Source organism: Felis catus, chromosome D2 (assembly GCF_018350175.1).
Source record: "Felis catus isolate Fca126 chromosome D2, F.catus_Fca126_mat1.0, whole genome shotgun sequence".
In the NCBI taxonomy this organism is placed as follows: domain Eukaryota; kingdom Metazoa; phylum Chordata; class Mammalia; order Carnivora; family Felidae; genus Felis; species Felis catus.
In genome coordinates this window covers 47,710,500-47,734,247 of record NC_058378.1, presented here as the reverse complement: position 1 = coordinate 47,734,247, position 23,748 = coordinate 47,710,500, and the positions used below count along the sequence as shown (strand labels likewise).

General features: G+C 43.6%; 1 protein-coding gene across 1 annotated transcript; it reads left to right on the top strand.

Moving 5' to 3' along the window:
* Nucleotides 1–16,461: 16,461 nt before the first annotated feature.
* Nucleotides 16,462–21,707, top strand: MSMB (microseminoprotein beta; the record flags this gene model as incomplete). The annotated part of the gene is made up of 4 exons (XM_045039976.1): nucleotides 16,462–16,606; nucleotides 18,813–19,002; nucleotides 19,380–19,488; nucleotides 21,217–21,707. Coding segments are annotated over 4 exons (690 nt in total), but the record flags the coding sequence as incomplete, so codon positions are not given.
* Nucleotides 21,708–23,748: the final 2,041 nt, after the last annotated feature.

Here is a 23,748-nt window from a genome sequence, read left to right as displayed (position 1 = left end):
AGCTAACTTTAGGCCTAATCGGTACTAGGCCATAAAACGTTAAGACCCACAAGGAATGATATGGCCATAGACCACCCTTCATACAATGGAATTGAGCCAATCAGGAATGGACAAACCTGCACCTAGAGTTATCAAGCCAATGAGGGTAGGAGCTGAATAGGAAACAGCCGGGGTGGGGAGGTGGCGGGAGGGACCAGAACCTTATAAAACAAGAAACCCTGCCTGTAGTCACTTTCTTTCGAGTGTCCCCTCTCTGTAAAGAGAGCTTTTGTAGTATTCTTACTTTCTGATCTTTTACTCTAAGAAGCTTGCCTACTGCTCATTTTTTGTCCACGTATTCATTCTTTGAAGTGGCGAGACAACAAATCCCAGGTATTGAGGTAAAGAATCCTGCAACACTAGGAGTGGAATTGCTGTATTAAATGGTAACTCTAATATTTGACTTTGTAAGGAACTGCATCTAGTTTCTATATCTCCTTATTCTTGGCAACATTTGCTTTTATCTTTTTGATTACAACCATCCTAGTGAGCATAAAGTGGCGCTCACTTTTTATGTGCTTATTGACTGTTAAGAGGACACTTTTTGAAACTTTTAATTTCAGGGTGCCTTGGATAGCTCAGTTGGTTGGGCATCCAATTTCAGCTCAGGTCATGCTCTCATGGGTTCGAGCCCCACATCGGACTCTCTGCTGTCAGCATAGAGCCTGCTTCAGATCCTCCGTCCTCTCTGTCCCTCTCCCACTTACACGGGCACACATGCACTCTCTCTCTCTCTCTCAAAAATAAACATTAAAAAATTAAAAAAAAAAACTTGTAATGAAATTAAAATTCAGTTTCACATTTACAGAAAAGTTACAGAATCGTTTTTTAAAAAGCCTGTATACCCTTCACCCAGAATCACCCACTGTTAATATTATGTCCCAGTTGAGCTTTCCTCTTTCTGTCTCTGCCTGAGCAATCTGAGCGTAATTTGCATTCATCATTCCCCTTTACCCATGGATATTTGTGTCACTATTCTGAGAACAATGGCTTTTTTCTCAAACAAACCTCAGTACGCTTCTCAAAATTCTAAAACTTTATTTTTTTAAAGATTTTATTTTTAGGTAATCTTCTACATGCAACTCGGGACTCAAACTCACTACCCTGAGATCAAGTCACATGTTCCACCAACTGAACCAGCCAGGCACTCCAAAATCCTGAAATTTAACTTTGATAAAATAATTATTTTTATTTACTTATTTTTTTTTAGAGAGAGAAAGAAAGTGCAAACAGGGGAGAGGGACAGAATCTTAAGCAGGCTCCAGGATGCTCAGCCCAGAACCCAACACAAAGATCAATCCCACAACCCTGGAATAATGACCTGAGCCAAAATCCAGAGTCAGCCGCTCAACTGGCTGAGCTACCCACACGCCCCAATAAAATAATGACCTAATCCACTCCATATTTGAACTTTACCAATTGTCCAAATATTCTAGATTTGAGACCAGGATCCAATCCACGATCATATTTATTTAGTTGCCTTTAATCTGAAACAGCTCCTCAGCCTTTCTTCATCTTTCATGGCCTTGATATTTTGAAGGGTATGGGCCAGCTATTGTGTAGAACATGTTCACGTGATATTTCCTTGTGGTTAGATAAAGATATGCATTTTTGGCAGGAATTCCACCAAGGAATGTCCTTAGGGCATCATAGCAAGAGGCTTATTTTAACCCCATTGTTGGCAATTAGATTGGATTGTTTTTTAGGTAGTATCACTTAGTCTCCATCGAAATTGCTCTTTTTTCAATTGTAATTAATGAGCAATCTAAAGGGGTTACTTTGAATTGATACAGTATTCTGTTCCTCATTCAACTTCCATTTGCTAGTTTCAGCATCCTGTGCCTTTTTAAAAAATCAGTTATGAGGTATAATTTATATACAGTAAAATTCACCTATTTTGAGTCATCAGTTGTATGAGTTTTGACAAATGAGTAGTCATATAACCACCACAATAAAAATTTGGAACATTCCCATTGCTCCCAAAAGGCCAAAGGGGGCTCTTCTTCATAATGTGAGACAATAGGGGCGCCTGAGTGGCTCAGTTGGTTAAGCATCCAACCTTTGATTTCATCTCAGAGCATGCTCTCAAGGTTCATGGGATAGAGTTATGAGTTGGGCTCTGCACTGACAGCTGGGAGCCTGCTTGGGATTCTCTCTCTCCCTCTCTCGCTCTCTGTCCCTCCCCTGCTCAGGTGAATGTACGCATTCCCAAAATAGATAGATAAATAGATAGATGATAGATAGATAGATAGATAGATAGATAGATAGATAGATAGATAGATAGATAAACTTTTTTAAAAATGTGAAAATGGATTTTTTTTTAAAAAGTGAGATAATAGATATAAACCCAGATACATGGTATCCTAATCTTAAGGAACCTTGAATCTCTTTCTGAAACAGGCCTGACCTTCAAGATCATTGTCTGGGTAGGAACTCAGAACAGAAGCCAGCAGTTGAGGCTCCAAATGGAACAATGACCCCTTTGTTCCAGGTGGCAGCCACCTTGTCCCTGACATATGGGTGGGAAGCCACAAGGCAACAGGAATTACAAAACAGAAAAACATATTGGAAATGTTTCCAAAAATATCCTTCCATGCACTAGAAGTTCTGTTTGTCTTCATTGCAAGGATCTTGCAGGCCTGATATCTTCTAAGAGGCCACAGGGCCTGTTTTAGTTATGTTCCCTCACCATGCTGGGAGCACAGGAGACGGAGCAGCTGTTGTCCATAGTGCTGCTGTCACCATGTGCACTGTTGTGGGGATGCTTAAAGACCTGGCTTGCTCTCCCTTGGCCCTACAAGAAGTGAATACAACTTTCCTTTCCTGCTCAAAGACTGTGCCACTTACCTGAGGGTTCTATGGCCATCACCCTTTCCTCTGCTACCTGCCTGGGTGGGTAAATGGTAGGGCAAGAGCTCCCTTTCAGGGACCCCCATCAGTGACTCAGTCTATTACTCCCCTCTCCACCTCTCTTTCTTCCCAGGACTATGGGATCTTCATCTAGTTTGGCTGGTGGTAGGTATTTTTCTGTGCCTAGTGTTCAGGCTAAGAATTGGTTTCGTTAATGGCCCCTAAAACCTTTTTCTTCTAAAGCTATTATCTCTGCCATGGGCTATGAAAGTCCGTTTTGAAATGAACAGTTCAGCATTGAGTCACTTCTTCCTGAATTACTGTCCAAAGTACCCTACCCTCAGTCTAGAGGTACCAGGAAGTAGAGTAGGGTGGGAGGAAGGGGCAAGCCTTGTTGGCTGATATTTGTCCATACCATCCCATTATTGTGCAGTTGATTTGAGGGAAATAGACACAGGACTGTATGTTTATCTACCTTAAATATTATCATTATTTATCTAACTTAATCTTTCCTTTTAACTTCAGGACAAACCAGATAAGAAAATATCTTTATTCACTTTTAAGTTTTCTTTTCTGTAATGTAGTAGGTGGGAAGGGAGATAAGGGTAAAGTAAAGATGACTGGAGAAAGCAATGTGGAATTAGATCCTGTACGAGGTGTGAGCTTGGGCTTTGTGAAACAGAGCACCTGGGTCGAAAGGAAAAGAGAGGGACCTTTCCGAGTAGTTGGGAAGATAGCACATGTGCTGACCAACCAGTGTGAGGTTAACCGAGGAGGATAGGGGCCATGACCTCAAATATCTTCTCAACCTAGGTATGTTTATTGTGCAATAAATGTAGTACATTTATAAATACATCAGAAATCTAATACCATTTTCACTTCACCCAGAATTTTATGGATAGTGTACTTAATTACTTCAAACATGAATGGGACTTTAAAATGAACTTACTGTATTTGGATTGTTTTCTTTCTTGTTGCATTAGTCGGCTTGGGTTGCCATAACAAAATACCACAAACCGTGTGGCTTAAACAATAGAAATTTATTTCTTACAGTTCTGGAGGTTGGGAAATTCAAGATCAAGGTAGCAGCTGTGTAGGTTTTATTCCTGGCAGGGAGCAAGAATTCCTGTCCCCTTCCAGGGTCCTTCTAGCTAGATTAAGAATCAAATTGACACGAGGGGCTCCTGAGTGGCTCAGTCAATGAAATGTGCGACTTCAGCTCAGGTCATGATCTCATGGTTCGTGGGTTCGAGCCCCCCGTGGGGCTGTGTGTTGACAGCTCAGAGCCTGGAGCCTGCTTCAAATTTGTCTCTCGCTATCTCTGCCCCTTCCCTGCTTTTGCTCTTTCTCTGTATCTCAAAAATAAATAAATGTTAAAAAAAATTGTTTTAAAGTAATATATGCAAGAGATGAGAACAGTTCAGATAGTACAGAAAGTGTAAAATGAAAAGTAAAGCCTCCACCCCTCAGTGTTCCCACCCTTTACCCTAAAAGTAACTTGTTAATATTCATTCATTCATTCAGTCAGTCATTCATTTAAGATACTTGTTGAGTACTGTTCTGGGTGCCGGGAATACAGTGATGAGCAAGATATGTCAAGTTTTTACTTCATGGCACTTGCATTTCAGTGGATAAGCCGGTGATAAACAAATACATAAGATAGTATCCGGTAGTGGTAAATGCTATAAATAAAAAGCAGTGTGGAAGAAAAGAGTACTGCAAGCAGAAGACTATTCTGAGCTACAGCCTGCAGTGAGGGAGTGAGCCTACGAATATCTAGGGGAAGAACATTTTAGAAAGGGAGAGCATAAGTACACAGTCTAGGGGTGAGAGTTTTCTTCCTGGGCCAGCACATGTCCACCATCCCTACTGTCTTTGAAAACTGTGCTGAGGGGCGCCTGGGTGGCTTAGTTGGTTGACCCTCTGACTTCGGCTCAGGTCATGATCTCACATTCAAGCCCCACATTGAGCTCTGTGCTCACAGCTCAGAGCCTGGAGCCTGCTTCAGATTCTGTGTCTCCCTCTCTCTGTCTCTCCTCTGCTTGTGCTCTCTCTGTCGCTCTCAAAAATTAATAAGCAAGCATTAAAAAAACAAAACAAGAAAAAAAACTGTGCTGAGTGTCAGGAGGCATTTATCACCATATTTGCCCAGTTCCCTCTTACAGTAAAAACTGCAAATTGATCAAGGGAAAGCTTACTAAAATGCAGCCAGGAGGCCAGCAGGGGGAGCTCTTCAGTCCTACTACTCTGCATCAATTACTGGAAGAACTGTCAGTTCAGACCCCAACAGAATTGTCAACAGGAAAGAATCATCAGTTATGAGCACCAACGGGAGAAATGTACATTGCATCTCCTACATCAGCAACAAAGCCAGTAAAAAAATGTCATTACCCTGTACTCCTGCTTTTCTCCAAGAGACTTTCCTTCAAAACACCCCCTCCCAACTTCCTCTTCCTTCTCCATAAAATAACATTCCTTTCCTTTGTTGGACTGGCCTATGGTTTTTGCCATAGCTTGCTTGTCCCAAGTTGCAATTCTCTACTATTCTTGAGTAAGCCCATTTTTGCTGGTGAAATAACTTTTATTTTTAAGGTCATCAAAATGTATTTGCTATACACATGTCTGTCAAAATTGAGATAAAGTGAAATAGACTAGCGGTGACATGCATTTCAAGGAAAATGAGAGAAAGTGAATTTGCTTGGGGGAAGTTGTCTCTTCTTCATTTGTTATGTTACCTGACTGGCTGTGTAAGCATTTGAGCTTGCCACCCCAATAGAGGGTTGACTCCTTCATTTGCCAAAGAGGAATCTGAGACTGTAACAGCACTCCAACCGGGAGTTAAGGGTTAAATTGCTTCAAGCTTATGTGCTCCTTGCTTGCTGACCTAAGTCTCTGGTCTGTAGCAGAACTAACATACTTTCCTTGAGATTTGCAGGCCACTGGCCTTGAGACTTTCCCAGAAGGTAATGCATAAACACCTCTGAAAACAGCTGATGCCACTGATGCCAGGCAGTCAGTTCAGGGTCATGTCAAAATATGACTAACTGCCTGGGCACTGCTTCTCCTGCACGTAGGCCCCTACAGCTCACCCCCCATTTCCTGGGCCTTCCCCTTTAAAGCCCTTCTGCTTCACCGGTGGGGAGGATGGTCTTTGAGATGTTAGTCCACTATCCTCCCAGGTTGCCAGCTTCGTGAGGAAAGCCAGATTTCCTTTCCCACTGTCATTTATCTCTTGAGTGTTGATTTTCAAGTGGCAAACAGCAGAGCCGGAGCTCAGAACCGGTTCTCTGCCTGGTAACAAGACCTAGGGAAGGTGGGCAACTTGCCCAAGTTCTCCCATTGAATTAGCAGTATATGTTCCTTTTTACCTGGACCACCATGGCAAAGATTAGTAACTATATCCGACAGGCATTTATATTGCTAGTGAACACCTGTTAAAGGAGGGTGGTTTTGGAGCGCCTGGGTGGCTCAGCCAGTTAAGCGTCCGACTCTTGATTTTGGCTCAGGTCATGATCTCCCAATTCGTGAATTCGAGCTCCACGATGGGCTCTGTGCTGACAGGGAGGAGCCTGCCTGGGATTCTCTCTCTCTCTCTCTCTCTCTCTCTCTCTCTCTCTCTCTCTCTCTCCCTGTCTCTCAAAAAAAAATAAACTTAAAAAATATTAAAAAAAAAAAAGGGGGGACGCCTGGGTGGCGCAGTCGGTTAAGCGTCCGACTTCAGCCAGGTCACGATTTCGTGGTCCGTGAGTTCGAGCCCCGCGTCAGGCTCTGGGCTGATGGCTCAGAGCCTGGAGCCTGTTTCCGATTCTGTGTCTCCCTCTCTCTCTGCCCCTCCCCCGTTCATGCTCTGTCTCTCTCTGTTCCAAAAATTAATAAGCGTTGAAAAAAAAAATTTTTTAATTTAAAAATAAAAATAAATAAATAAATAAATAAATAAACTTTAAAGGAGGATGGTTTGAAAAATAAAAATGAAAACAAGTGGGCTGTTTCCTAAGTTATTAGGCTCTCTGGCATCTATTGGAATTCCCCAATGCCAAAGGTCATGGGTGGCTCACATTCATTGTGAAGGGAGGAGGAGGGGAAGGAGGAGGCTAGTGGATGCCCTGGCCTGAAGGCCCCATCCAGGTAGCAGCTGCCATCCTGGTGCTCCGGCTCGACGGTTCTTTAATTCTTTTCACTTGAATCCAACTGTTGCAGGCCCGTCAGGTAGGTGTGTGAGGGATGCAACATCAGGCTTTGAGTCAACAGGCCTGCGTTCAAATTCTGCCTCTTTCTCACCACCTGAAAACCTGGGAGAGATTTCTTCATCCATCTAAACCTCAGTTATCCCACCAGTAAAATGGGAGTGTGAATACCTGTTTTGCAGTGCAGCAGTTAGCGCAAACTCGGGGAGGTGATGCATGCAGGCAATTGTGAAAGTCCTCATGGTTGGCTCTGCTCCACTCCTACCTCTTAGCCCTCTATCTGTGGGGCTTCTGGACAGCAGTGCTCACAATGAGACTGTGAAGCCTGCTGGTGACTGTCTTCTCTCTTGTGCTGGTGCCACATTTGCTTTGACAAGAGAGGATCAGGACTGACGATGCTGGCATGCGTCAGTTCAGAGCTACTGGTGGGGACCCCTTTGTGACTCCACTCACCATTCAGGGTATCTAGGCCCCTCCACACCTTACCAGACAGAAGTGGAAGAGGTAATACCTGGCACGGCAGGGTCCCCCAGACAGACCAATGGGTCAGTGGTTGAGTCACGCCTGTTGTTCAACATTGTGAATAGCACTCCAGAAAGAAGGAACCACTGTCCATTACCAGAGTCTTACTGTCATCACCTTATCCTCCTAAGGAGGCAAGCCCTGACTTCACACGGGGTGCTGTCTTTGGGACAACACCCATCAAGTTCAGGGAGGCAGTGGTTCCTGAGGGTCTTTGTGCAGTTGATCTAAACTGTAAACACACAACCCTTGACTACATAGCCTTTAATCCACTTAACAAGAAGATTTCTGAGGCTCCCAGGGAATGCCTGGGGCCTCCTTTGTCTGGAGCAAAACCTGGTTTCTCATTTCCCGGATTTCTCAGTGGTTAATCCCAGACCTGTTCGCTTTAGCTCCTCCTCTTTGTTTCAGCATTTTATCTGTTGTGTTCACATTCCTCTGATAAGCTTTCTAATTGCCTTCTAGGGGAAAAAAAGATTACCTACCAGCAGTCTTCTTGGTCTCAGGCTTGTTAGCCTCAAACATTCTTCTGACACCTACCCCTGGTAGACGTGGTTCATGGCATTCAGTGTCCCCGCTGGCCCTGGAAACTCACCCCACTTGCCTTCTTCCAGTGGCTTCACAGCCACACTGTGGGGTTCTCTTGGAACTGCAGAATCTCTGTCCCACTGCCGCCCTTGCCCAATGTAGAGAGGGGTTCACCCTACAGCATTCCTGATGCTATAAAACACCTTCTGCTGCATCTTTGGGCACATGGAAGGGAATTTATCTTACTGTCTTTGAAAAGTAAATGGAAATGTTCATTTTGCATAAATTAACACATGGAATAGGGTCGGTCTCCATCTTTCTGGTTTCTGGAGAGTGAAAACTATAAGGTCTGACACAGTCTGAGATCCTACATACGAAAGCTAGTTCACCTCTGGACTGAACACTTGAAACCAAAACACTTCCTTTTGCCTGTGCTCATTTGAGTTCATTTTTCTAACACAGCTGACAAGATCCTGACTAAGACAGAAGCTGGTCTTGCCATGGGCCATCACAGGCCTTAAAATGAAAAACTGACAGGGGGCTGGGTGGACCTTCATGGAGGATTGTTCTTTCCCTGGCTGGGAACTCGGCAATTCTCCCATACTGGATGTTTTTCCATCTGCCCCTTCGAGCCCACTTGTCATGAGGGAGGCTGGAGGAAGTCCCTGGGAAGATGTGTAGGGGGAATGGGATCCAGAGCAAGGGACCTGGAGGGAAAGCCCAAGGAACAGATGGGAGGGGCGGTTCTCATCTCTGTTCTCTTTAAGATAAGAATTGAGGGTATCTTCTGGGTGTAAAGAAGGCACAGGTGGCCGTGAGGTTTAAGAGAAGGGATAACAATCTGGGAGCATTTTGAAAAGGATGGGAGAGTGCCCGATGGGAAACAAGTATTGGGTTTGAAGACTGGCGAGTGGGGGCTCTGCTAATCCTAGGAACCCAACCCTGATGTGGCATCAGCCCGAGGGGGGCCCAGCTGGCCATGTGGCTCTAGGACTGCTGAGCAGCTCTATGGGGTAGAGCTGAGGCAGGTAGGGGTTGTATGGGCACAGTGATAGATGGGGTGCTGAGGAGCTCACATGCTGGTTGACATCCTATAGAGTCCATACTCCTTTGTATGGCAAACTGCAGTCAGGTGAGGTAACACCACTTCTCACTGTAGTCCCAATTCCTGGAAACAGCCACTGAGAAGATGTAAGGTATGCCTGAGGCACAGTGGGAAAATGTGCCTTGACCATTCTTGTCTGGCTTTATAGGTTCCATGAGAAATTCTCCATAGGAACAGTGTCCATTATGAAGATTCCATTTCGAAGCCTGCTTTGTAAAGCCCATCATAAAACAGCGCCTGGTGGCTCAGTCAGTTAAAAGTCAGACTCTTGGTTTCGGCTCAGGTCATGATCTCATGGTTCGTGAGTTCGAGTCCTGCATCAGGCTCTGCACGGACAGCATGGAGCCTGTAGGATTCTCTCTCTTTCTCTCTCTCTCTGTCCCTTTCCCACTTAAGTGCGCTCTCTCTCTCTCTCTCTCTCTCTCTCTCTCTCTCTCTCTCTGCCAAAAAATAAATAAACATTAGAAAATAGCTTTTAGGTTTTAGGTGGTGATAGAGGATGGCATATTCTCTCCCATTGCCACTTGATCAACCAAGTGTTAGCAAGACTCAGACTCTGCCAGCAAAACAGTACTTCCCATTCCAAAGACAGCTCATCTCATCCCACGAGATTAAGAATTAGACCAATAGCTGTCTACTAGAAAACTCCTGAGCATTCTTTGTTATAATTACAGCAAGGAAAGTCTAGTTTATAGGGTGTTTTGTGTTCTGTCTGCCATCTGTCACTTCCCTGAGTCTTCATGATAGCCCCTGGGAGGGAAGCAGCCTGGTACCACTATTTCTATATTTTGGATGATGACATGAAGTGCACCCACCCTCATTCTTCCTCCATCCTTTGCCCTGTCCCCCGAGACTGTAGTCATTTCCCTCTGGCAGTGTATGGAACTCTGCAATTTACTAGCTAATCGCTCCATCTCCCCCCCCCCCCTCCGCCCCCCTCCTAGTCTCAGTCCTTGTCTGTAAAGCCAGAGCACACAATCCTGGGAGAGCTATTCCAACTCTCAGATGCTACTTTACAGTCATTGCTGCTTAAAAGCCATAATACAGTTTGTTACAATGAATATTTTATTTTATTTTATTTTATTTTATTTTATTTTATTTTAGAGAGAGAGAACATGCACACACGAGAGTTGGCGGGATGGGTAGAGGGAGAGGGAGGGAGAGAGAGAGAATCTTAAGCCTAGTGCTGAGCCCAATGGGGGGTTCAATCTCACAACACTGAGATCATGACCTGAGCAGAAATCAAGTCGGACACTTAACTAACTGAGCCACCCAAGCACCTCTGTATGGCTTAATTTAAATCTCACTGAAGGTCTGATGACTGTGACCGTTGTTCTCAGTTTACACAACAGCAACAACGCAGCTATGGCTCCCATTTACAGAGCATATGGTGGGTGTCAGGAACTGTACTAAGCACTTTTTGGTCATTCGTTCATTCATTCATTCATTCAACGAGTATTTGTTAAGCCCCTACAATGTGCCAGGCACTTTTGTGAGTGTTGGGAATAAAGCCATGAACAAAAGAGTTAAAATGCCTGCCCTAAAGGGGCTGATGGTGTAGCTGAGGGGAGGCGGACAATGACGAGTGAGCAGATCACTGTGCCTTAGGTAGGTGATGATCTGTGCTTTGTAGAAACATAAAGGAGGGAAGGTGAGGAAGGAGGTAGTGTGAGGGCTGGCATGTGGGTGTGATGTTGTGTGGTTGCTCAGGAGGGGGCCTATGGAGAGAGTGACATTTGAGTAAAGGTCGGGGTGTCTGCAGCCAGCAAGGAGGGTGAGGGCAGCTGGGATGGAATGTACAAGACAAGGCCAGAGGGGTGAGGGGGCAAGGAAGGATCTTGGAGGGGCTGACAGGCCATGGAAGGACTCTAGCTTGGACTCTGAGCGAAACGAAAAACTGGTGGAGTAGAGACCTGATCTGACTTTTTACTTTTAGCATGTTTTATCTCATTTATTTTCAGAGCAACTCCAGAATAGGTGCTATTATAATCCCCATTTTAGATTATTAATTAGGCACAGAGAGGTTAAGTAATTTGCCCAAGATCGTATAGCAAACATTTTGGAACCAGGATTCTAGTCCAGGTCTGTCTGCCTGCAAAGCCTGCCATGCTAAGTACTCCCCAGGTGACACTGAGGAAATTCCTGCCACTCCTTTCACCTGCATTCCCAGGATCACACACCCAGGAAGCCATGGAGTAGCTGGCCAATTTTTTTTTTTTAATTTTTTTCTTTTTCAACGTTTATTTATTTTTGGGATAGAGAGAGACAGAGCATGAATGGGGGAGGGGCAGAGAGAGAGGGAGACACAGAATCGGAAACAGGCTCCAGGTTCTGAGCCATCAGCCCAGAGCCTGACACGGGGCTCGAACTCACGGACCATGAGATCGTGACCTGGCTGAAGTCGGACGCTTAACCGACTGCGCCACCCAGGCGCCCCAAGCTGGCCAATTTTAAATCATTTTTTCCTTGCACTGATCTCTTACATCTGTTTATATTTCCTTATTTCCACCTTTATGGGAAAAGGTATGGAACAAATATGTAAAAGATCTTAAAAGTGTATGAATCCTAGACTTTTCCTACTACACCAGATTTATCACACACACACAAAGACATAAAACAAAAATGTATCAAGGACTTTTATAAAAGCCATCCAGTGGAGGTTGTTAATTGTGAAGACGTTAGGAAATGTCTGATGTTACTTTGGGCAAGTGACAGAGCCAATGTGATATGTCACATGTCCCTCCAATTACCTCACCCTGCTTCAAAAGTAACATGGGGTGCCTGGATGGCTCAGTCAGTTGAGCATCTGACTTCGGCTCAGGTCATGATCTCATGGTTCATGAGTTTGAACCCCGCATTGGACTCTGTGCTGAATCAGACACAGAATCAGACACAGCTTCTGATTCTGTGTCTCCGTCTCTCTCTGCCCCTCCACCGCTTGTGCTCTTTCTCTCTCTCTCAAAAACAAATAAATATTGGGGGAAAAAAAAGTAACATGGTGGAGAAGGCCCAGACATCCAAGTGAAAAGTGTTCAATGGGAGCTGGACACACCAGAAAAAAACCTGATGAAATCAGAATAAAGTCTACAGTTTAGTTATACTATTTCACAACTGTACCAATGTCAAGTTTTTGGGTTTGAAAATGTGCTATGATTAAGATATTATCACTAGGGGAAGCTGGGTGATGGTGCACAGAACCCCCTGTACTGTTTTTGCAATTGCTTGTGAGTCTTGTGAGTCTTAAATTATTTCAAGATAAAACGTTTTTTAAAAAGTGAGAGTAAGGCTTAAAGGCATGTGAACACAAAAAAAATAGAGCACTAAGAGGAGTAAGCAAGATGCAGAACTGTGTGCATAATGCCCTATGAATTATCCTCCACAAAGCATGCACACGCTCATATATGTGCAGACCATCTCCAGAAAGGTAGAATCAGCAACAGCCATGAGACCCATCTAGAGAAACTGAAAGACCAGGAGACAGGTGTAAGAAAGGCATTTTAAAAAATGTGTTTATCTTATGCATACATTAGTTGTTCAGAATTAAAATGTTTCAAAATGTGATAAACCCCCAAAAGAGGCCTCAAGATCTCTCTAACCATGAACTATACATAAATAAAGGCAGGAACCACATAATAGATACTTTACAAATCTAAATAAATGTTTAAAATCTCTGTATGTCAAAACATATAATTTTCAAGGTAAAAATCAAAAACAAGGAAAATTTCTCATCCCTTAGGTCTAACTCCAGAATCGGTGTTCTGTCAATGAAAAGTTGAGGACATTATTGGTAACATTTGTAACAGTTGAAAATTAAATATCCTTAAAATATTAAGAGACTAGTAAAGCCAGAAAAAAAATAAGCACCCCAAAACAGAAAAGTAGGTAAAGTACACACATGAATGGGCTACTCAAAAAAGAAGAAATACAGTTGGCCAATAAGTATACCAAAAAATGTCTAGTCTTGCCAATCATCAAGGAAAAGTAAATTAAAACTAAATAACATTTTCCATCTACCACTTTAGAAAATAATGAAATAATAATACCTTTAACCCAGAAATTCTACCCCTGTGAATTTATCCTAAGAAAACTAGCATAAGTGTGGAGAAAATTTTATTTAAAGGATAAAATCTAAGGGAGAAAATTCCTAATTTCATGTTCCAAATTAAAAAAAAAAAAAAAGGTAAGAAACAAACTGAGTGTTCAACAAGAGCTTGACCAAACAAATGTGGGCTCAGCCATTCCATGGAATAAAATGTCCTCACTGAAACAGTGATCAGACCTGTATTTATTGACATGCAAACACAGCCATAGCATTGCTAAATGAGGAAAGCAGAGTGTATAACAATAGTGATAGCCTATGTATAACAATATGTATGATGTCCCAACTTGGGGATACGTGCCTGTGATTCTTGCCTTTGCTACCTGGAAATATATCTAGAAAGCTCTTAAAGGAACTCCTCCAAAATGCTGACAGTAGCTCTCTTTGGACAGTACAACCGCAGAACTTTTTCTTTTGCTCATCACCACGTTCTCTTTGTTTCTATCACATGTGTGAATTGTGTGTGTGTGTATGTGTGCATGTGTGCATCTGAAATAAATTTTAAAATAAAGGGAAAACTAAGGCACATTCAGTCTATAAAGATGAAAGTTGAAATAGGAGCAAACGTTGAAAATCAATCTGACAGAGCTGGCTACAAGACATCTGAGGAGAACTGCTCATTTTGTTTTCTTTCCTCCTCACCACTGCTCACAACATCCTTTTCCCATCACTCAGGCTCCTGGGGTGGAGGGGGGGGGGTGGGGGTGGGGTATGAGGGGGTGGGGAGAAGAATAACCTTCCTGCCAGCACCTTATCAGTGGCAGATGAGCTCTTTCTAACTATGGCACTGAGTGACAATGTCAGGATCTTTCTCCTGCTCTGGAATACCTGTATTAACCCTGGTGTCATCCTATCCCGCGAGGCTGCTCCGTGCCAGGCACTGTGCCAGTCATTGGGAAATTTGCTCTTACAGAAACCATCCTTGTGCATTTCACTTCCCATAGATACCTCTATTTCCCCTGGGTATTAGAAATTAAATAATTATTCTTGCTATTCTGTTATGTGTAGAGATTACTTTTAGGCAAGCAGGCTTGAGGGATGGAATGTAGAAAGGGCCCACAGCGACCACCACCAGGCTGAATACAGACAAGCTCATCAGGTGACCCACCTCAAAATGTCCATAAACTCTAACTGACCAATGGGCTGCTTACTACCAGGCTTAGTTACCAAAAAAGGGAGAATTCCAAAAAAGGGAGAATGGAAGAATGCCATACCTCCTCATCTTCCCTCTTTAAAAATTTTCCCTCTTCAAAAAAATTTGTTAATGTTTATTTACTTTTGAGAGGGAGAGGGGGTAGAGGCAGAGAGAGGTGGAAGCACAGAATCTGAAGCAGGCTCCAGGCTCTGACTTGTCAGCACAGAGCCCCACGAACCACGAGATCATGACCTGAGTCAAAGTCAGGCACTTAACCAAGTGAGCCACCCAAGTACGCTTCATCTTCCCTCTTTAAAAGCTGCCCCTTCCCACTGCCTCCTTGCAGGCAGCCTCTCCTCGGCTGTCCTGCCTGCAGCTCCCTTGTGGTGTATTCAATAAATTCCTATCTCCTTTGTTCTGCCTCAGATGAATTCTTTCACCAGTTTCACCCGATCCATCATGGACCCACGTTTGGGGGCCCCATCCAATTGGACAGACACCCCATATAGTTCAATTTTATCAATGTGTTTACATTTCTTGTGTTATCTGTAAGTTGAACTTTTTCATGTTTTTGGTCATCATTTCTGTTTGGGTCCATGTGTGTGTGTGAATTGCCGCTTTATTTCCTTTGCCATCTTTCTGCTAGGATGTTTTTCTTTTTTCCCACTGATATACAGAAAGTCTTCATATAACAAAATTGTTCTCCAAATTTGGTCATTCATTGCTTTCCAATTTTGTTTATGGACTCACAACTTTTACATATTCAAACCTATTTATTTTTCTTTTCTCCTTAGAATAAGATAAATATCTGTATTTCCTGGGTTCATTCATGATCTTATTGTGAAAATTTAGCCTTTGAATCCTTTTAGAATATATTTCATTGTGGGAAATAAAGTAGGAAATTAGTTTTGTTTCTTCCCAAATAGTCTACCACTTCTTCTATCAAATACCATTTATTGAATAATCATTCTGTACAGATTTCAAAGGCTAAGCTTATTTTAGTTAAACTTTAACATATATTTATAAATACATTTTCTGGGTTTTCTATTTTTGTTCCCTATGTCTTTCTATTCTTGTATCAGTAGCACTACTTTAAGAAGCATCAGTTCATAATTAATTTTATACATTTTACAGAACAAAGACCCTCAGCCCATCTTACTTTTAAAAAGGTTCCTGAAATTCTCATGTTAAAATTCATTTCTCTAGCTTGCCCATCTCAAAATGTTGAGAAAAGCAATTTGATACTTTTCTTTGTCCCACAGATAGAGTATCAGCCTAGATGAACTGATACATACCTGCAGCCCTCAAGATGCCTTAATTTTCTGGAAATGAGGGCTGCCTAGGTGGCTCAGTCAGTTAAGCATCTGACTTCAGCTCAGGTCATGATCTCATAGTTCATGCGTTTGAGCCCCGTGTCGGGCTCTGTGCTGACAGCTAGGAGCCTGGACCCTGCTTTGGATTCTGTGTCTCCCTCTCTCTCTGCCCCTCCCCCACTCACACTCTGTCTCTTGCTCTCAAAAATAAATAAAAATTAAAAATTTTTTTTTTCTGGAAATGAGGTTCTTAGCCTCATGGTCTGAGAACTTTGGCTAACTCAGTTAGCGCCATCAGGTCTCCTACTGCGTTTTCTTTGTCTCTGTATCTTTGTCAGTGTTTTATCAGCTTTTTGAAAGTCCCTTTACTGCCTCATTTCTATACTTTCAATTATACATACTCTGAAAAAAGCAGGTAAAAATCGCTAATCCACAAGGGTTTCTTGAACCTTCTCTGTAATAAAATAGCACACTCTCATTTTTCTATGACTTGGGGTTCACATTTCAGGTCTTTCTCCAGTTTATTTTAAGTAATATGTTTAGGTCTTATTCCTCTGCTAGAGTACCTGAGGGTAATCCTGAGTATTATTCCTTTGCCAGATTGCCTGAGCTCCACCTTTAAACCACCTGCCACAGTCCAGCTGGGATCCTGGTACAGGACACTTTACTCAGTGATTACCATCTGAATTCATTGGGGTCCTTCCCACCTCTGCTTTACATTACATAACGTTCTTCTGGGCAGCCTCAGGGCTTTGGCCAACTTTGTGACTTTATGCAATGCTCAGTGCTGTGTCATACCTAATAAGAACACTCCAGGCGGTTTATCTAATGGTAAGTCCTGGCTTCTCAATGTTTATTATATTATTGCAGCCTGGTAGGTGTAACCCGTTGGCAGATGAAGGCCTTTGAGTCTACATGAGAAGGAGGGTTAGGGCAGTTAGAGAAAAAATAAAATGAGGGATTGCAATATGCCATTTATATAAGACAGTAGTTCTCAACCCTAGCTGTTTGAGAATTTCCTGGAGGGTTTTTGAAACTTACCAGTGCTCAGGCCCCATCCCAGGTAAATCAAAATCTTTGGGGTAGGAGCTACACATTAAAAAAATTTTTTTCAATGTTTATTTATTTTGAGAGAGAGAGAGAGAGAAAGCATGAGCAGGGGAGGGGCAGAGAGAGAGGGAGAGAGAATCCTAAGCCAGCTCAGTGATACCAGCACAAACCCCAACATGGGGGTGGAACTCACGAATGGTGAGATCATAACCCGAACCGAAATCAAGAGTTGGACACCTGACTCACCGAGTCCCTGAGGCGCCCCAGAGCTGCGCATTTAAAAGATTCTTCATCAACTCCTCCATGCAGCCAGGGTTGAAAACCATCAACTATTCCAAAGCAGTGCTTCTCCAACTGTAATGTGCATGCAGCCTCACTGGGAATCTCGTTACAATACAGGTTCTGTTTCTGTGGGCCTGGAGTGGGAGTGAGGGTTGGCATGTGTAATACTGCCTCAGGGGGTGCTGATGCCACTCCTCAAGCGCACTGGGATCGCCAAGGATCTAAAGCAGTGGCTCTCACCCTTGGTCGAACATTTGAATCACTTGGGGAGTTTTCTAAAACTTTGGCAGACTGGACCCCATGCTCAGAGATTCTGATCTCTTTGTTCTGGGGTGGGGCCCAGGCATAAATTTTAAAATACTCACGATGTTTCACATGTGTGTTTGGGGATCAGAACCAAAGCAAAGTGGAGAAATGAGGCATTTATGCAGAGATAATCCAACAGAAATAGGACAAAACAAAAAACTTGGCCCCAGGCTCACAATTGCTGTCTGATTAAAGAGGAGGGCCTTCTTTTTTCTTGAAGTGTCTATTCTGAAAGAGGAAGGAAGGATAAACATGAAAAATGTTTCTCCAAGAAAATGTGGGATCCGATTTCATCTTGAAGACACACGTTTGACATACGGTGATCTATTGCAGTATACGTTTAAAAACATAACTTCTATTCACATTTATTTTCCATCTCCTTGCAATGTTTGCATGCTTTATAATACATGTAACTTATAAACTGAAAGCATACACAGATTCAAGTGTTTGCTCAAAACCTTTTTTTACTGGTAGGTAGGGTACTTGGGGTGATAGAGAGTACCCACACTGTGGCCCTAATTTTCCTGTTTCCTCAGCAGCTATATCCATAAAAGCCACTCTCCACACCCCTCCCCTGCAATCCACCTGATGTCTTCACGCCAACCTTGGCCTATAGTGTTTCACAAGAACAGGAGCAGCTCTGATTCCCAAACTTGCCTGATCACAGACTCAGCTGAGAAGCTTGATGAAATACAAATTCCTGGGGCCCATCCCAGAACCTACTGAATCAGAATCTGTAGGAGATAAGGAGTCTGAAATTTAGCAAGCGCCTGGGGTGCCTGGGTGGCTGGGTCAGTTTAGTGTTTTTTGATTTTTTTGATTCTTGTCTTTTGACTTTTGATTTTGGCTCAGGTCACGCTCAGTGTTAAGCCTGCTTAAAAGCCTCTCTCTCTCTCTCTCACTCTCCCCCGCCATCTCCCTCACTCACATGCGCTCTCTCTCTAAAATAAAATTTTAAATTAAAAAAAAAAAAAACCCACAAAACACAAGTGCCTCAGGGAGTCTTATGACACCACCAGTGAGTAGAGAAATAAGCACTTTAAATCAAATACTTGAGTGTGCTACAGAAGTTAAGTGTCTGCATAGTTCCAAACACATTTATTGAGTGTGCCCTATGCTAAGTGCTTAATGGAATAAGAGGGATATTGGATTGGGAGACTGAATGGCTGAAGCAGGTTCCCAGGTATTGCCTTGGTTGGGTCACTGCATATTACAGCTAATCCTTGGTTTTGTGTTTCCAGAAATTTGACGTTGTCTTTGTATCAAGTGTTAGTGTGACTCTGGAGTGTGATTGTTTTGGACTAGGTTAAGGGCTAATGACTCTCTGACATAAGAGTGCATCTCCAAAGTGGCCAATGCACCCATGTCCCCCAGATTTGGCACTCTCTCCTGCCTCCAGAGCTCCATCATCACAGCTATGCCAATACGACCCTCTTCCCAGGTTCCCACCTACCTAGCGTAGAAAAGAGTGAAGTGAGAAGAGCCTTGATGCCAGAGGAACTGAGTCTGAATCTCCATTTTCTTGTAAAGCAGCTGTGTGACCCTGATAAGTTTCTTAATCTCTTTGAGCCTGTAAAAGTTTACTTACTGTAAAATAGGGATAACCAGGTGAGTATAAATATTAAGTAGCTTTTGCATATACGTTAATTAACTCAATATTTTAATGCCTTCTCTATGCTAGTTCTGTGTTCCCTGACCCTGGGTCAGTAGCTGACATTTATTTAGTCTGGGCTCAAGGTGAGCCTCCCCTCTTTCCTGCCACATTGCCTATCCCATTGGGCACATTGTTCTACATTTTTCCCTACTGTTCAGAGTCAACTTCTTTTCCCTGTAATTTTCTCACAGCCTACTGAGTTTTTCTCATGAGGTTTTTGTTTTTGTTTTTGTTTTTGTTTTTGCTATAGCAAAATAGAGAGTGTGATTACATTTCATCTGGGAGAATTTTTTGACCTATTGTGTTTTCTAGGGGAATGCTGTCCAGATCTCAAGCTGCCCAGCAGCGATCCAGCCTGAGGTTGGAGGCCCAGGCCCAGACTGCCCTGGTCTCCCCTCCACTGCCCAGGACCCCCACCCAGGTGCCCTGGGAAAATCTTTTTTCAGTTCTCACTTTGGTTTCTACTCTTTGGGAGACAGTATTGAAAAGTTCTCTTTTGTTAAAATAAGTCAAGGGTCACTTTTTGGATGGAAACATCACAAAGAGCCATGGGGTCTTCTTCTGTGTACACTTTGGGGAGGGGCAATTTAAATCTGAGGTTTGTGGGTGTATTTCCAGAGGGCAGTGAACCTAAAATTGTTTGCACCTTTGAATGTGTGGGTGGATTTTCCCAGTGAGATGGTCCCCATGTAATAGCCCACCAATCAGTCTTAAGAGTTAACTTGCTTCAAGGGGCACCTGGGTGGCTCAGTCGGTTAAGTGTCTGACTTCGGCTCAGGTCATGATCTCATGGTTCGTGGGTTTGAGTCCTGCGTCGGGCTCTGTGCTGACAGCTCGGAGCCTGAAGCCTGCTGAAGTTTCTGTGGCTCCCTCTCTCTCTGCCCCTCCCCAGCTCACACTCTGTTTCTCTCTCTCAAAAATAAATAAACATTTAAAAAATTTAAAAAAAAGTTAACTTGCTTCAAGCTTATGCGCTGCTTGCTTGCTGACCTAAGCCCCTTGATTTGTAGCAGAACCAAACTATTTTCCTTGAGATTTTGCAGACAATTGGCTGGCCTTGAGGAATGAAGGATCAGACTTTCCCCGGAGGTAAGTCCTGACTGCACTTGAAAACAGCTGGCACTGATGGTAGCATGTCTGTTCAGCATCATGTCAGCGTACGATGACCCACCTGAACACCAGCTTCTCCTGCACACGGTGTCCCCCCTCATGTCCTGCACTATCCCCTTTAAAACTCTCTGGCTTCGGGGCACCTGGGTGGCTCAGTCGGTTAGGTGTCCAATTCTTGGTTTCAGCTCAGGTCATGATCTCACAGTTTGTGAATTCTAGCCAAATAAATAAATAAACATTAAAAAAAAAATCCTCTCTGGCTTCACATGGACAAGGAAGATGGTGTTTGGGATGTTAGTCCACCATGTTCCTAGGTTGCCAGCTTTTTTTCTGTTTTTAAATTTTTTTTTTTGTTATTGTTTATTTACTTTTGAGAGAGAGAGAGACAGAGCGCGAGCAGAGGAGGGGCAGAGAGAGAGGCAGGCACAGAATCCGAAGCAGGCTCCAGGCTCTGAGCTGTCAGCACAGAGCCCGACAGGGGGCTTCAACCCACAAACCGCAAGATCATAACCTGACCCAAAGTCGGACGTTTAACCTAATGAGCCACCCAGGCACCCTGCCAGTTTTCTAAATAAAGCAACTTTTCCTTTCCCACCGTCACTTGTCTTTTGAGTATTGATTTCAGAGCAGCAAGCCTCCAAGCTTGAATTCAGAACTGGTTTTCTGTCTGGTGACATCCAGGTTTCATCAGATTCTTTCTGAGCTCCATGATCTCTGCCTGGAGTGAGTCTTTGTTCCTGTTGGCTGAACCAGCTCCTACCTAAATGGCCTCCATGCCAGGGATGGGACAACCATTCCCTTCCCATACTCAAACATCAGTACTGCAGGCACTTCCTGAGTAGGGAGGGCAAGCAGAGTCAGGCTGGCACAAGTTGCCGGGCCCCACAGGGGCCCAGATCTGCTTCTGGACCTGTCAGAACTTACTGTTGTCCTTCTGTGCAAGCAGGATGGAATTTAGGAATGATGCCAGGGATGGTCTATGTGTTGCTAGTCCAGGTTCTATGTGTTTGGGTCTAGGTTTCTAAAGGAGGCACTTTAGAGTGACCTTAGGTTGCTGAGGGGTATCCCAGACAGTTGGAGTGTGGATGTTTCCGTCACAGAGTTGGTCCTGGGGAGGCTGGGCATCCTATCCTTTCTAGCAGGCCTTGCTCTTGTCTCAATGACAGCCCTGTTACAACCGTGCATTATGACAAAAACCAAGTGCCAGAAAATCTTCAACAAGGAGATCTGCAGCTATAAGGTGGTGGAACAGAATGATCCAGAGAGGACCTGTATTGTCCTGTAATGTAATGTGCTTCCAGTGGGCCTAGGGGTTCCAGCCTGAGAGGGCCCACGTTCTCCCAGGCCAGGCCTTGTTCTTTTTGGCCTCTAACAGTCTGTGATTGTGTAACCTTATCTACCCGTAAAAAAGGTTTTGAGAAAACACTTGAATCTGTGTATGCTTTTAGTTCATAAATTATGTATGCATTAGTTTATAAATTACATGTATTATAAAGCATGCAAACATTGCAAGGAGATGGAAAATGTGAATAGAAGTTATGTTTTTATAACGTATACTGCAATAGATCACTGTATGTCCCCTGCTCGAGGCACCGCTGCTGCGACTGTCACTTCTAATGTGTCTGCAATGTGCTGCCCTGGTATCCAGCTATCTGGTGAACAATCCAAAAAATACACGTGTCTTCAAGATGAAATCGGATCCCACATTTTCTTGGAGAAACATTTTTCATGTTTATCCTTCCTTCCTCTTCTTCAGAGAGCATGCTCCATACCGAGTCCCTCATATACCTCTGTGCTTGCTTGAGATTAGGACAGTTTTTTGCGTTTTTGTTTTTGTCTTTTTAAGTAAGCTCTAGGCCCAATATGGGGCTTGAACTCATGACCCCAAGATCAAGAGTCCCATACTTTACTGAGCCAGCTAGGCACCCCGAGGTTATGGCAATTTGGCGCAGGGCAGCCTGGGAGAAGTGCCTCCAGGACCACACACATCCTGATGGGGTATTAAAAGGCCAGGCACTCCGCTCTGTAGATGGAAATGGCTTGAGTACAGAGCTGTAGTATCTTTTGCTGCACACAGACCACCCCAAAATTTAGGAACTTAAAACAGTGATACTGTTGATCATCTCTTGCTGTTTCTGTGTTAGAGAACATTTGTTTACTCAACAGGTCTTTACTTAGAGTGTCTGGGCCAGGTAATGCTCTGGGCTTGGGGCTAGAGCAATGAACAAGAGAGACAAGGTCCCCGCTGCCCTGGGGCTTAGAGTCCTGTGCCTGTGTGTACGTGACAGATCACAAACAAGCAAACAGTCCTCTGTTGAACAATTTGTGGGCAGTCGGTAAAGAGCTTTATTTTTCCTCTGCCCCTTAACCCTATTTAAATATGCTATGTGGACTAGTTGAGCAATCTAGGCAGGGCCCTGAAGAGAATTTTGGTCCTAAGGTAATCAAAAAGTGCTTTGGTCATTTGTAGTTACAAAAAAGTATAAATCCAGAGTCTGCATCTGAATTGAGGAGGGGGACAGGAGAGTTAAGGGTCAGGGACAGTCTTGGCTCCTTCTGTCTGTGGCAGTGTTTAGGGTGATTTTCTTCCTTATTGGGGCTTTTGTGGGCTGCTCCAACATGCCTTATTCCTCCTTCTCCAAAGCTCCAATACAGGCTCTGACTGCCTTTTAGCTTCTGCATCTGAACCCACATTTCCCATTGCTTTCTGCTTAGATTGCCTTGCCCCTTGTCACTCTTGGGTGGGACCTACTTTGATGGTCCTTCACCTTGCTGGCAAACATGGGGAGCAGAGAGCTAAGTATTGGGGGCCTCTGTCAAAACTGACCACAGAAAGATTCCTGTATTCATATCTGGTCACAAATTAACAAAAAAGCTCTAATGTGGGTAATGCCACACTGGGCAAATTTTGAGAAGCGGTACAGGGTCGTGGGATGCGCACAGTGGTGTGATGTGGTACAAAGAAACATACACTTTGGACTCAGATAATACGGTTTGAAATCTGACTCTGACATTTATTTATTTACTAAAATTAAAAAAATGAAGCAAAATATACAGAACATAGAAGTTACCATTTTAACCATTTTTAAGTTTACAGTCGAGTGGAATTACATACACATTGTTGTGCAGCCATCGCTAGCATTCATTCTCCAGAACTTTCCATCACCCCAAACTGAAAGTCTGCACTCATTAAACAATAAGTCCTCTCCCCCAGCCTGTGGCAACCACCATTTCGTTTTCTGTCTCTGTAAGTTGACTGTTCAACGTATCTTATGTTGGGTGGAATCATACAAGATTTGTCCTTTTGTGTTTTGATTTATTTTTGCATCTATTTATTAAAACTAAAATCTATCTATGAGGACATTTGATACGAGACATTAACTTAGGATCATCCTTGGCACAGAGTTTGCCCTCAACACTTTTGCTTCACTTACTCTGATTTACTCAGGAACGGTGAAAGGACACACGGACCTCCAGCGCCGGGGGCGAGTGTGCGCCTGCGCTCTGTGCTCTCTAGAGGGCGGACAAGGGCTTTGGGCTGACCCGAGGAGAGATCTCGCGAGACTGTCAG